Below are 15,139 nucleotides of genomic sequence, written 5' to 3'. Positions count from 1 at the left end.
AGAAGAATTCTACAGTGCCCCAGCGTGTTTCTGAAAATCTATTCACCTTTCGCGAAATTTTTAGGGTGAATTTTTCACTTTTTCTTACGAAACAAGGGTTGCATGTGAATTCGTAGTGGTTTTTCACGGGTAACACGGGCCTCCTCCGGGGCCCGGGCCCCGGTACCAGGGACCCAGTATCCCCCCTTGTGGCGGGCCTGCCTTCATGCGCGCTGGGCTTGTCGATTTCCTTTGACACTTTTGCAGTGGTGAATGCATAGCTGAAGTGCGCTGCAGCTAGAATTGTATTTAGCAAATGGGTGGTTTTTCTACGAGGATTACAAATAAACGAGTGGCACGGAATATAACAAAAGAATATGAACTATGCAAAACGATAATCCGGGTATCGGAACTTGGCTGTTTTGAAAACGCCTTCAAATGCGGCGTGATACCTCACGCATTCCGGAGAGTTCAAATAGTTGTATCATTGCGCCGTAAGAATGTGACGGAAGATTACAATTGAAATAGCCTCATGCACGCTGGGCTTGTCGATTTCCGCTGAAATTTTTGCAGACATGAATGCATAGCTTACGGGCGCTTCAGCTTTAATTGTATTTAGCAAATGAGTGGTTTTCATACGAGGATTAAGAATAAACAAGTGGTTAGAAATGGAAACAAAAGAATATGAATTATGTAAAACGATTATTTCGATACCGGAACTTGGCTGATTTGAAAACGCCTTCAAATGCGGCGTGATACCTCACGCATTCCGGAGAGTTCAAATAGTCGTATCATTGCGCCGTAAGAATGTGACGGAAGATTTAAATGAAGATAGCCTCCATGCACGCTGGGCTTGTCGATTTCCTCTGAAATTTTTGCAGTGGTGAATGCATAGTTGAAGTGCGCTTCAGCTAGAATTGTATTTACAAATGGGTGGTTTTTCTACGAGGATTAAAAATAAATAACTGGCACGGAATATGCGACGGAAGGTTACAATTGAAATAGCCTTTATGCCCGCTGGCCTTTTCGATTTCCGTTCACATTTTTACAGTCATGAATGCGCTTAAGTACGCCGCAGCTAGAATTGTATTTAGCAAATGGGTGGTTTTTATAGGAGGATCATAATTAAACAAGTGGTTAGAAATGGAAACAAAAGAATATGAACTATGCAAAACGATTATTTCGATACCGGAACTTGTCTGTTTTGAAAACGCCTTCAAACGCGGCGTGATACCTCACGCATTCCGGAGAGTTCAAATAGTTGTATCATTGCGCCTTAGAAAAGTGACGGAAGATTTAAATGGAAATAGCCTCCAGCAGGCTCGCCACATCCCATCTCGGGTCCCGGTACCAGTTTTAAGGTCCGGGCCCCAAGCACGGAGGGGGGGGGTCCGAGGGGCATCCCCCGAGAAATTTTAGAATTTATACGACTAATTGGACGAATAAAATATGTTTATATTTATCACAGCATCGTAATATTTCATGAATTTTTTCACGGCCTCATAATATTCCACGTTGTTTTCATGCCAATTTCCGATCTTTCACGGCATCTCGGCAGTGCGGCAACCATGCTGAAATCTACAGCAGCGCTCCTCGCGGAATAATTTTGTTCGAGATGATGAGTGTGTTAGTGTGTGTGTGTGGTTTGTAGTTGCTGTTATGTCTATGTGAGTGAAACACAATAATTTGACAGAGCCCAATTTGCCAATTGAAATAAACTAAGAAGAAATGACAATTGAAGTGTGTATGTTCCTAGTCAGTGTATTATGTCCCGCATATTTTCCGTATACCTCAAGTCTTCTCTAGAGTGTACTTCATTTTCAGTATTTATTTGTGTGTACAGTTGTCCATGATAGTGCTTCATCAATTCATGTTATTTCCAATCGGGAACGAAGGTTTTGGGCCCTCTTTCTGGCCCTCAAAATGCAAAATATGGAAACAAACTCTAATTCTCCGGCCGACCAGCCGACGAATTTTCGTCCCGAGAAATCTCCTCCAATCGGTCAGCATTCCCCACCCATGAATTATGAATCCCTGGAGAGATTTTCCTGCAACACTCTAAAGGTACATAGTCATCTAACAGTTACTCATTTCTAGAATCCAGACATTAACCACTCTGCCTTGCGGAAAGAATTTTAACTCGAACAGTTTTTAGCCGCTTTGATCTGAATGCCGCAATGAATTTTAATGATGTTCTGAAGAATTGCACCTCAGAACATATTGATGATGTATCAAATGGGTAAATTCTTTTATGATATAACCTATCTCCGAGTCGGTGACATTTTTGATACATTTTGCCGGGTGAGCACTCACTTTGTCTTCATCAATGAATCTGATTATGAATCTTTAACACACAGATTGTCATGAGGTATTTGGGTTTGTTTTCCAGACACACTGCCGCATAGTGAGTTCCTCTCTTGTCTAATCTATCAATCGTTATGAATAACCGCGCTTTACGTCAACCTTTAATGCAGAAAAATGCCAGCTGAATAGCCTGGGTATTCATGCTTCTATAGGATCAGATCAGTGATAAATTGGAATTATACTGGATTCTACAGGTTGCAGTTCAATGAAATCTTCTATTAACCCTTTCAGAACACTATTAATGTCACTCAAGCAGACTGGGCAAGTAGTTGAGCTGAAGATCATTCAAGAAATCCTTCAAATTCTCTATTGCTCTTTCGTCTACATACTATTGGTAACTTTGTGAATGTTGTAACAATGGTTGTTAGCGTAAATCCCTATGAAACACTGCAAATTTTTGATCATCAGCATGAATTTCAAGACTGAATTGAAATCAGTGTATAGTGGTCCTATCCGTATGAAAGTGGCCCCCTCCTTTCAATTTTTTCAGTCTTCTGGCTTTCATGGTTTTTCATTATTCTCGTGAATTTTAGATGACAGAATATTTCCTCCACGCTCTCCTTTATTTTTTCTTTGGTTTACTTTCTTCATCCAACCAAGCACTGGATATGAAGCACCAAAACCTGGTTCAGCTACTATTGATAAAGTTGTATCTCTCTAATTTTAGAACGTAGGTGCTAAATTTTATGATGTTACATCTCTCTTTAAAGTTCTTTTCAAAGTGTTGATGCCTCTGTAATAATTCTAAGTTTTTCATTTTTCAGCGAAATCCAAAAATGGAGTTAAGTAAACCTGATCTTTTAAAATTATTGAGCTACTTTGAAGGGGAACTACAAGCTCGTGACATTGTCATTGCTACATTAAAAGTGAGTATAATCTTATGTCACATCTAGTAACTTCAATATTGGTGTACTTCTATGTTTTAAACTTCAGACAAAAGCACTCAAATCACACTGAGTTCTAGAGCCGTATATTGTATGTCTCTAGATGCCATTGCCAGCAACTGGTGATTCACCAGTTAAGCTTTTATGTTCACATTTGTTATGAAATTGCAATTGCCTACCAATACTTTTTTTGCATTTTGAGGGCTTATTAGTGGTAAAAAATTGTCATTAGTCTAGTAGATGCAATACATTCTGTAGCTCATTTAACGATGAACGCTGTTCTCTGTGCAGCGGGAGTTGCCTATTGGCATTTTGTTTCACAGTCTGCTTAAGCTCAGTTCCTATTAAAATCACTCCCTCGAACTCAATAACAGTTGTTGATGGCAATACATGGTCCCTTACCTTACAGGAATTTATCACCATTGCAAATATTTAAGCTCCCTTTATTATAAAATTCTTCTTTTTTATTAATTTTATTTTAATTTGCACTATTATTCTTATGGACGAGTGTCAGTGGCACCATCTTATTTTTAATGAACAATGCCATCATGACAACAAGAAGTAGTATGAAGGCTATCATCGCACCCTTTGATTGCAAGAATACTTACTAGCAACAGATGGCACGGCATATTCTTTCAAACATTTCACAACTTTATTTTGGTCATGAAAAAAACTTTTCACTTCTAATTCTTACAAAGATATTGAATCACGTAGACCCCGCGTCTGCCTTGCTTTTGTACGGGCGAAGCGAGATATGTTTCTTGGAGCCCCATGATGGGGGGGGGGGGCAGGGAAGGGGGAGAGAGCGTGTGTCTCAAGCGGTCGAAAGGACTGCCGAGAAGCAATGGAGAATCCATTTGCACGCTCGGTTTTTCTAGAATATTTTGTTTCAAGTCCATTTTCAGACAAAATTCCCAAGAAGAAAAGTTTTAGAACATATAATTTCACAACCGAATAGCAATGTTTCATTTTTCCAAACTAACTATTAATGGAGAAATGAAGCCTCACAATCCAATAAAAATTCTCTGGAGCCGCTAATGCGCATGCGCAGATGTGCACAATTGGGACACATGAACTCATCGATGCGGGTTGGTGCTAACACTCATCGGCATGCAAATTTCTAAATGTTGTCTCGCCTTCCGTAATACAGAATCAACAGTCTACGTAATTCAATATGTTTTTAATTCTTTACAATGAATCATCCCTTTCGATTAATGGACTTACATAATTAACATATCGATGATGAAACTATCAGACCACGTATCTCGTTTTGCGGTGTCTAAAAATCTCCCCTCCAATTTTATGTTTTTAAAAGAGAACAAATAAATATCATTCCTGGAACTTTTCACAGAGTTTTCTTGGTGCAGAGAAAAAAAATCTTGGAAGATTTCAAGAGGTTTCATTAATTAGTTTTCCATTTAAGAAATGAAGTATGACTGGAAGTTTACAACGTCGCAAACCGAGAAACGTGGTCTGGTAGTTTCACCGTCGATATCTTAACATGGCTCTCTTATGTGTAGACTATCTACATTGACTTATCCGTAAGGGCCCTCTTTGCAATAATTTTTCTCTTTTTCCTGCAGTGTGAGAAAGTGAAGCAACTACTCACAGGATCAAGACCAATCGGCGTTGTAACAGCCAGTGATCCACACATTGCGCTTCAGCGGGACAATTTTGCAGGCTCTATCTCTTCTTCAAATGATGAAGCTCAAATTTCTTCTCTTGCCGACCAGCAACTCAGTGCTCTGGAGAATCTCATCATACAGCAAAAACTATCTCAAATTAGAATCACAAAAGTATTGAAGGATATGGAATTAAGGCATCAAAAGGTTAATTGTCCTTTAGTGTTTTTAAGTTTTTGTAGAGCCCAATATTTTGTGGCTGAAAGTGCCCAAACATTCACTAGCTTTAATCGTAGAGCTTGTCAGTGTTGCAATAGCACTGTTGGGTTTCAAAGATTGGTTCTGGAGCAGAAATCTCTCAGATCTATGTGTTTGATGGCCTTGGAGCTAACATGATTTCCTTTTCCTAGACAGTTTATGGAGTCAGTCAAGGCTTTCTGTTTTTTTTTTGAGGGAGAATTCAATTTGTAATGATTCTTGCAGGTTTCTAGTCATAATTATTGCCCACGAAGAATGTCTTGCAACCTACAATACCAGGAATGATGAGGAAATGTTTTTGGCATCAGGAAAAACCTGAAATAACATCATGGAGTTTTTCCTAAAGAATACATTTTGAGCCTAAACTTTTTTCATGGAATCATCAAGGTTCCACTCTGGGGCTTGAAAAAAGCTTGAATTCTAGGAAATAAGGAAAAATTTGTCCCTATGTATTAATGTAGTAGTTGCTGGGCTGACTTGCAAAGGCGACCTATAGGAGCATAGACGCTGACAACTGCCAAGGTGCACCCCAAAATTTGACTGTCCTCATTTACCTGTAAAATCAACACCTTTCAGACTCCTGCAGGGCTCAGTTGCTGTCTTATGAGCCAATCATAGGTTGTATCAACAAGTCTAGTAGACGCTATTGCGCTCGGAATTTTTTGGACAACAGCCCCCTCCAAGTTGGGCTCTGTTGTTTCAATCTTTGGTGGATAGGTGAAGCTGATGGTAGTGTACTCTACAAGTAATCTACCTGTTTCTTGTCTTTTACTAATTGCCGAACAGAGTATTTTTAAAACTTCTGTTTTTATTTTCATCATTTTAACCTGTGATCCCATTCAAGCGAATCATAGTATTTAATTGACAAAATCATTCCTCTCTTTGTTTTTATGGGTGCACTCTTATCTGCTGCTAATATAAGTTTTAAAAATTTCCTATCTCTGTCTATTTTTACAGGAAATAGAAATGGTGCGCACTGAGAAAAATTTACTCGAAAAGGAAGTGCGGAGATTGAAAGAAAATTCTGAAGAAGAAAAGAATCGTCAAAAGCAAATAGTCCTGCTGCTTTTAGCTGAAAGAAAAAAATTAGTCACGAAATATATTGAAGAAAGAAAGCGATCGGAAGATCTTGCGCAAGTAAGGACATTGCTGAAACCTCTTTACAGTTATGAAGTTTGTACAAGTTAGGGTGAAACAAATTTTTAATTGAGGAGCAATTTTTAGAAAAATCTTCCGGGAATTTTCTTATAAAATTTCTGCGCTTCATTTATAGAAGGTACCAAATAATCTATCATAAGAATCAAAGTAATTCACATGATAGAGAATTTTCAAAGATCTCCCTAAGCTGTAAGGGAGCCAGCACTGATTGGTGGAGAAATTTACCTCGGACGTCAACATCTATCAGGTCCTCAAAAGTGCTCCTCTGAATTACTAATAAACAATTTTTAAACAATCAAACTTTCAAACAAGCTTGTGATTCCATGTGTTTTTTAACTGCCGATATGATTTTTTTCGATTATTGACCTGGAAATCAGGTTTGTTACTGACATTTGTATGTGCAACCAAGCAACACAGAAAAAAAGAGAAGTAAAGACATTACTTTGAAAGTCTGCATTTCGAAGACTTTTAAAAATCACTTTTCATCCATTTTGGTTTTGGGTTTAAGAAAAACTTCCCCTGTACCTATTAGTCGAATTATTCCAAAGCCAGGCATTCTTTTAGTATTTATGTGAAACTTTTGCTGTTTATCAGGACTACTACTGTGAGAGAGAACCAGAAAAAGTTAGAGGACAAGAACGAAATAACCCCTAAGTTAGGAATTCTTGCATTTATGAAAGTGGCAAACTACTGTTTGTTGCAGGATATATTTAGTTAGTCTCCCAGCCAGATAGTGAAATCTTGAAATTACTAATCATTTTTCTGAATGGTCTCAAAAGGAGGGATGTTCTCCATGAATTGATTGAGGAAAATGCGGAATAGTCAAGGACTTTTAATCCTACTGACCTATATTTTTATACATTTTTTTTTTTTTTAAATTTCAGATCTTGACCGAAGAAAAGGGACGAATAGATTCTATGGCTGAAGGTTTGGAGGAAGAAAGTAAAAAATCCTTGCAAATGGAAGCAGAATTGGAGAAGCAAATAGCTCAATTTGACACTGAAACTCAACAATTAAAGGCTAGTCTTGCAAAATATGAAAAAAGGTAATTCATAAATAATTTTGTGATTTCCGGTTGTTTTAAATATCCACAATACAATAGTATGTATTAACTTCCTCTCTACCTCAGACTTGCACTTGGTTTCCAAATGCTAAATTTAGTGTATCTGCAAGGACTATTCGATGAGTAAGCCTCCTTTCCCCCACCACACATTACTTAGTAGACGTATATTTTAATTATAATTTTCGTATTTTTGCCATTTAAAAATTGATCATTTTAAACTCCTACATTTTATTCAGGAGTTGATTGCCGGATTTGCGGTTTTTTAATTAGTTTTCCTCCCCTAAATTTTGAAGAGGAAACATGTTACTTATTGCAAGGCCCATTACAATAACGAATTTCACCAAGACCCCTTTGCATTAAATTACAGCTTGCTGACTAGTCTCCAAGCCAGTAGTAATAAAATTTGTAAAAAAAAAAAAAAAAAAAAAAAAAAAAAAAAAAAAAATTTGTATTTTTTTTATCAATGACAAATTTAAGGAAGTGGAATTATTTTCTTTTGAATGTCTCCTACTTAGCAAGAAAATAATTTTGATTCAACATCATGAAGCTCTGCTGTGAGGTTTTTTGCGGATGAATGTAAGATCTTTATCCAACCGTCTGTTTGGTTCCTCTCAGTTATTATATTGCATCCTTCGTCAAGTTGAACCATCTTTAGCCACTGCTTCTGGATGGATTTACACTCTTTTTGATCAAATTAAAGAACAGTTGTATGATCCTTACCACTGTATCATTGATTAATGTGTTCATGATTTCCAGGTGTAAGGAATTAGAAACTGAATTAGAACGCTCTCGAAAAGAGACGGCTGTATTGAATCTTAAACTTTGTGAAGCTCGTCAACAAACCCCTTCTTATCCAACAATTAGACCCAATGTACCTGGTGAGTTTTCCATTTTTTTTTCCCACTTACCCTGTGATTGCGAAAAATGTTTGTTCACCTCCAATTCTGATTATTTTTTATTTCTCTGTATCTGAATTTATCTCTTGATTTTCAATGCACCCCATTATGCCTTTTAATGGCTCTTACAAAAAGTGCCTTCTCAATTGAGCTCAATAATTTCTAAAGTTTTGATATTCCTTAATGGTGGGAGCCATTTCTTTACAATTTCTAAACCTGCAATTTAGATAACCACCATTGGGTTAGCAGGACGAGGATTTTTTCAATTTATTCCAAATGCCCCAAAGTTAAAACTAGATGAATGTTCTCCCCTGGACTATTTCTTGATTAATTTATCTATGGTTTTCAATGTTTCAGGGAGTATTTCTCCTCCGCCTCCTGCTGCTCATGCTACTATGAAAAGCAGTGTAGCCAAAGTTGTGCAACCAACAGCAACTGTGTCAAGTGTTCCTGTCTCAGCTCCAAGTAAGTGCTTTTCTCTTGAGCATATTCAACATTTATTTATTTTTTTTTTTTGGGGGGGGGGGGGGACTTGTGAGGTCAGATGTTGAGATTGATAGAAAAGAAAAAAGAACTGTCATTTGAGGTGGTTTTCCACTCCTTAAAGAAGCCTAGCGGTGTTGAATGTTGGGATTTCAAAACAAGGAGAAAATGAAAATGGATTGCCATATTCAATAGTCATCCTTCATTGAGTAGCAACTATGTAAATCACAGCTTTTAACCCTTTGGGGCCTGTGGGCGAGATATCTTGAGCAGCGCAGGCCGCACGCTCTGGCCTATGCATCAGTTATCTCGTGTTGCGACTGCCGGCCAGAGATTCCCCTCTAACTCACTCTATAATTGGTTCATCAAGTTATGTAGCATATGCATTCTGTCGGGAAGGATCTGAACTACAACTTTAGACTACTTCTGATAGAGTGCGGTGTCGTCTGGAGAAAAAAAAATAGGGTCACTGGCGGCTGGGCAAAAACCTAGCGCTCAAAGGGTTATATATATTTAAATAAATAAATATAAAAAACATATTTTATGAACATTTGTAAAGTAGAGAGATAGAATATATTTAATAACATTTAAGTGCTGGTTTTTAACCACAATTTTTAACATGCACTCTGTGCACAACTTTTCTAGACCAGTAAGGATAAGCAAAATTATTCTGCAACATGTAATCGTCTATTTTAATACCCTGACTGCCCTTATTTAGTTTTCATAAGTCGTCTTATCAGAGGTAAGACAGGAATATCAGAGTTTTTAAAACATGTGCATTCGTGAGGTGACAATCTTCTTTCTCCTATTTAGCCACAATATTTAGCTTTATTTTCTCATTATAGTTATACAAGATTGTTAGCAACCCGGAAAACTGGAAAAAATTCAATTTTCTGAAGTACCTCAATTTTAGCAAACGCTCTTTAGGTAACTTTAAAAACCCCTGAAAATGTTTTTAAACTTCTTTTCACAAATAGTCCTATAATATTACGGATTGTAACATGTTGGAGCCCAGGGAAATGTTAAATTTTCCTACTTCAGAAACTAAGAGGCACACTAGTCGCAGCAACATTCTGCTTGCTGTGGATCACAGCACTGGTTTTCTGCACTCTTATAAAGACAGTCTTTTAAAAACTGACTCTCTAAGAATAATCAGGTTTACTCTTACCGAGAAATCTTCATAACTTACTTCCTCCTCTCTAATTCGCCTTTTCTGTTAATTTATTCGCCTTTTAATTAATATACTTTCTTTCTAGCAACTGGTATTGCAAGGAGCGTTAGTTCTAGCCATGGATTACAAACCACTGGCGTCATACAGCCTGCAGCTCCCTCTCCTGAACCACCATCTGCCGTAAGTATTCTTTGTCGGTGCTTACTAATGCCGTATTGCTGCAGTGAAAAGAAAGCCTGCGCTGTAGAAGTTGATCTTAAACTAAAGAAAATAACAGGGTTGCCATAGTCAGGGAAAATGACGAAAATGTCAGGAAAAAGTTAAAATTACCTTCATTTGCTTTCTAGAATGGGTTTGAGGTTTTAAGCAACAAATTTTGCCTGAAAACTATTTTCAATTATACCTTCTTAAGCATCTGTCACATCTTCAATTGTCAGGGAATTCCATCAAAATGTGTTGGGGAAATCAGGGAATTTCATTTTCTAAATTCTGTGGCAACCCTGAAATTGGTGTACACTAGAATTAGTTATTACAAGGTGAAGAGACTGCAAAGGAGCAAGATAAAAAGTTCAATCTTTCAAAGTTAATGTATCCCAGAGCTGTTATTAATGTTACTGTGAATATGGCAACAAAATTGGCCTTTCTTTTGAAGCTCTTTGAAGCTGAAAGAACACTCGCACAATATTAAGAAATGCAGCTCAGGCTAAATTTTTAGAGTTTTTGATGTCACGCTCCTTAGGATACCTTGACTTGAGCGAGATGACTTTTTAAAATTGAACTTTCTATGTGCCAATTTCGAGAAAGTCTATTCCTAAAAGTGCATTTTTTGGCCATTCAATAGCACTACAATTTAGAGAAATGGCACTGCTGCTGGAGCGAAAATGTGGAGCCTTTTGCTCTGAACTAAGTCAACGCACCATCTTATCTCCTTGGCTGATGTGTGATGTCTCCTCAATTATCTTCCTTTTCCCACCTGATGGAGCAAGTAAAACTGCTAAAAAACGCACTTTTCAGACCTGATTTTCCGGAGATTGGCTCATAAAAAGTTCAAATTCCAACGCTCATCTTATTCAGGAAACTGTAACGAGCCTCATATATTTTTGAAAGATGATGGAAGCTGTGTCATAGTGCAAAGAATTAAAAAGGTATTGTCACAGTAAAAAGTAAAGCAGTTTAGGAGTGAAAATTAATTTTGTTGAAAGTTTTAAAAAAAAGCAAAAGCTAGAAATGATTTTGACAAAGTACTCATGTTGCACTCATCAAAGAAAAATGAAACGAAACTAAGAAAAGTTCCTGAATGGCCTTCTGATTTTCAGGGAAGACTAAGAGTACTAGCACCTGATGGCAAAGTAATGACAGTACAAGGTTCTAAAACTTCACCTGTCCCATCACCTGATCCGGTTGCTACTGTAGTGAGTATCCTTTGATCCAATTTGTCAAATATTTTACTTTTAATTAGTTAAATGAAAATAATTAGATATTTCATAAGGGTGTGCAAAGCAGGTTTTTTTCAAAAGCAAAGAAAATACCTAGCAAATTCAAAGTCTACTTTGTGAAGCAAAAGGAGAGAAAGCAGTTCATTTGTGAATGCTTCAATTTAATTAACCCGGATAGTCATCAGAGAAATGACAATCCAAGCTCAAGCATGAATGGTACTTTTGTTTTTACAGGTTTAATTTACAAATGGTGTTGTGTTTGTCATTTTTTGTCAACTGTTCAATAACTCTTTTGCCATCAAAGGAACAAGATTCAATTATGTAAGCAATATTCTGCTCATTTTTGTACAGCCATAATTACATACTGAACTTTTCAATCAGGTATGAATACTGTAGGCTGAAATTATTGATGTTAAATGTTAGCAAGTTATCTTCCTATGCGTCTGCAAAAAATATTTTGTCCATCACAGAGTTAAAAATGCATGTGAGGTAAGGAAAAAAGTAAAGAAGAGGTTGTGAGGAAAAAGCAAGGACTTTTGGGAACCCCCGAAAGAAGAAATTTTTGGGATGATAAGGAATAAGCAAGAAATTCAAATAATGAGGTACCAGTGGACTTGTTGGTAATTTTATGGAATTATCTTTGTTATTGGTTTGCAAAAGAAAGGCTCAATTTTACCAGTTCTGACAACAAATTCTTTGTTTCAGGGACGTTTAAATATGGTTAAAATGCCAGATGGGAAAGTGATGTCTGTCCAGGGTAAAATCAATGCCATTGGACGTGGAACACCCCCGCCTGTCCCTCCAAATAAACCTGTGGTACCTCCTAAGAAAGATGCTTTGTTTGGTCGGAAATTTGAAGAATCTGATTCAAAATCTCCATCCACCCTGAAAACAGTACCAGTGATGCTGAAGGACAAAGTATTACCTGAAAAAAGTGAAGCGCAGGTTCGTTTTTAGCTCCATACATTCACAATGGAGAAATTTTGGGAGGATAGGGGACTTTAGCGGCTAGGGGTCGCAGAGCTTCAAAGAGCGCAACAAAAGCGACTTTATACATACATACATTCACAATTCTCTTATTTTAGTTTATCAAACCATTTGTGGAAATCGTAGCTAAGGTGCCTTGATGCTCTCAAAAAACTGTAACAGATCTCTAGAAAGGATCAGAAATCGAGTATTACATTACTTAGACTGATTTAGTGACATCATCATAGTTAAGTATCTATTGCAATCAAAGTTTCTATAGATCAAATGTAAACAGAGATATTACCTCATTGTATTCACGCCATGGTCGCAAAATTCGTCCAGGTGTTTCTTACAGTCAAAATTTCTTGCGTTTATCAGGCCATTAATTGATTCATGACTTGTTAATGACAAAATTTTAATGAATTAACACAATTAACTTGCACAGAATTTGAAAATGAGGTCATATTTGTTCCTCTGCTTTACACCATCAAAAATGAATTATGCTATATTTTGCATTTACAACAAATCGATTTGTTGCAAGAATAATGTAGCCACTAAATCAGTCTATTCATGTTTCATAAAAAAGCATGGTGGACACATTGCAAACTTTTAAATTCAAATCTCAAGTAAGGAATTTGCACTTTTTACTCTGGATAATTCTGTTTGCCCAAAAACTCAAGCCTACATAAGTCAAGTTGATCCCTCATTTTGGCATACTGAAAAATAAAATAATCTATTCTGAGCTCTTAATTTTATGCTACAAGTTGAAACGAATTGAAAAGTGAAAACTGCAGGAAAGAAAATTTATGTGAAGCCAAACAAATGGTTGACCTAAGTCTGATTTACGCGAGATGTTGGAAGTTTTTAGCCAACGTTAGTTAAAAATCAGCATAAAGCTGAAAATATCAATACAGAGGGAAAAGGCTCACACCTAACGATCTCTCACTGTGTATTAAAATTTTCAGCTTTATGCTGATTTTTAACGCACATTGGCTAAAAAATTCCAACATACTGTCTTACAACCTGAGAGTCCACCGCAATCAGTTTGTGTAAAACTGCCTTGCTAAGGCCAATGAGGAACTGTTTGAAAAATCGCTCACTAGATGGCGCAAGTTTCTTGCCACCAGCGACCCCTTGACGAAGTCTCAGGTGGTTTACTACGACCTCTTCAAGCTTGGTAGCAAGAAATTCCGGAAGCTACGCTGCACTGAGGATTGGCCCATCAAGGCCAAAACGCGTCTGCAGTTGCCTTTCTGAATGGTTGTAACTAGTGTTACATCAAACAGCGTATCCCTTTGAAGGAAAATGTGCTTGTGTGTGAGCTTTTTCCCTCTGTATTGAGATTTTCAGCTCTATGCTGGTTTTTAATCCATGTTGGCTAAAAAATTTCAACATACTGTTTTACGATCCCTGCGTCCACTGCAATCTGTTTGTGTGAAATCTGATTTGACCTTCATTAACTTAAGTTTTTTGGTGGACAAGAAGTTTATACTTTCCGAGGTGAGCCTGCACTCAAAACACTACTCTCTTAATCTTTAAGTCTTAAAGTATCCACAAGATGATTTTGGACCTTTTTAATATGTTAATTGCGTTCTGAACCAAATTTTCCGTAGTAGTGCATTAGCACCAATGGCTTCACCTCCAAAAAATATTCAGGCAATATAACTCGAGGTAATCGATTTGTAATCGTTTAGTTATACTGAACGCTATATCATAGACTTCATTGTTTTATCATCTTCTTGGTTTTTTTTCAGTAGAATTTGAGTAACGGGACCGTGGCCTAAACTTCTGATTTTCAACTTGAATTGTTCTGGAACTGCTCACAAAACATTCACAGGTAACATTCTTTTCTACTCACTTATTAGAAAAGCAAAACTAATGCAAAGCTTCAATATCATCGTTTCTCAGACGAAAGAGCAATTTCTCCTTAAAAATAGTATTTTACCCAGTACCTGTTGGGAATATTACTTGCTTACTTGATCTAGCAATGAGAGATCGTGACAGGGACAGGGACAAAGATGAAATGGCCTGCTGTAACCTATTCTTCTAAGCTTGATTTTCCCTTTGACTTGTGTGAAGGCCCTGTTATTTGTAATAATTTCAGTATTTTTGCGCAGGGAAGTACCCTTGGGGTGATTTTCTTCAGTCTTTTCTTTTGTATTTCCAAGCTCTAGGTTGGTCAGCATACCTCTGGAGTGCCTATTTCATCGTTATTTCAGTTTTTGTTTGTTTAAATTTTGTTTGCTTTGAGCTGCCCAGCCGGTCGTGTCTCAAAATTCATTTTAGTCTGCCAAATTGGACAGAAAATTCATCTTTGAGTAGGACTAGAATTGACAAATACAGTTCGATAAAAAATTCATGCTTGACTTTTTACTGTGAATAACATATCTCTGACTATCTCAATTTTTTCCTTTCCAGTTGCTCCCGCAGTTGTTGGCTTATCCAGACTGTTGGCTCCACCAGGTAATCTCTCATCCATCTGTACATATTCTTTTAAAAATATTTGACCTGAATTGTCAATGAGGTTTATATTTTTTTGACCTCCTTTTCTTTTTTTTTGTTCTTGTACATTGTATCTGAAAAAGAAGGAGTGACCTCAAAGGATTGACTTCATTATGGTGTGGATAGTATGCTGTATTACAGTTTCTTGTACAGTATCTTTTATCAAACAAATTTTAGATGCTCATTATGAATATTGATAACCATTATATTAGCTCTCTGTTGCTACCAATTATTATTTAAGTGGGTAGATTGACTCAAACGAAAATCGGTTATTAGTTCTTTTTGTATTCTCCAATTTGATTAAATCATTTATTGGAATAAAGTTTTGGCCAGAAGTATTTACCCATTATCACTGTC

The 15,139-nt window shown here is 37.0% G+C and overlaps 1 protein-coding gene across 2 annotated transcripts; it reads left to right on the top strand.

The window, feature by feature from the left end:
* The first annotated feature begins 1,591 nt into the window (after positions 1–1,591).
* On the top strand, positions 1,592–14,910 carry Naus (cortactin binding protein N-terminal like nausicaa). Of its 2 annotated transcripts, none has more exons than XM_019060243.2 (12): positions 1,592–2,043; positions 3,108–3,209; positions 4,811–5,056; positions 6,065–6,244; positions 7,150–7,310; positions 8,085–8,206; positions 8,582–8,689; positions 9,964–10,058; positions 11,195–11,290; positions 12,020–12,259; positions 14,035–14,117; positions 14,699–14,910. In XM_019060243.2, exons 1-11 carry the CDS (start codon positions 1,903–1,905, stop codon positions 14,035–14,037), a joined length of 1,494 nt encoding a protein of 497 aa, XP_018915788.1. In that variant the 5' UTR covers positions 1,592–1,902; the 3' UTR covers positions 14,038–14,117; positions 14,699–14,910. The 2 variants fall into 2 exon arrangements, with proteins under 2 accessions (XP_018915788.1, XP_018915787.1); XM_019060242.2 differs by having other exon boundaries at positions 1,594–2,043; positions 14,038–14,117.
* The last annotated feature ends 229 nt before the right edge of the window (positions 14,911–15,139 follow it).

This window comes from Bemisia tabaci, chromosome 1 (assembly GCF_918797505.1).
Source record: "Bemisia tabaci chromosome 1, PGI_BMITA_v3".
Taxonomy (NCBI): Eukaryota; Metazoa; Arthropoda; class Insecta; order Hemiptera; family Aleyrodidae; genus Bemisia; species Bemisia tabaci.
The sequence above is the reverse complement of the archived record's forward strand: the minus strand, read 5'-3'. Positions and strand labels throughout refer to the sequence as shown.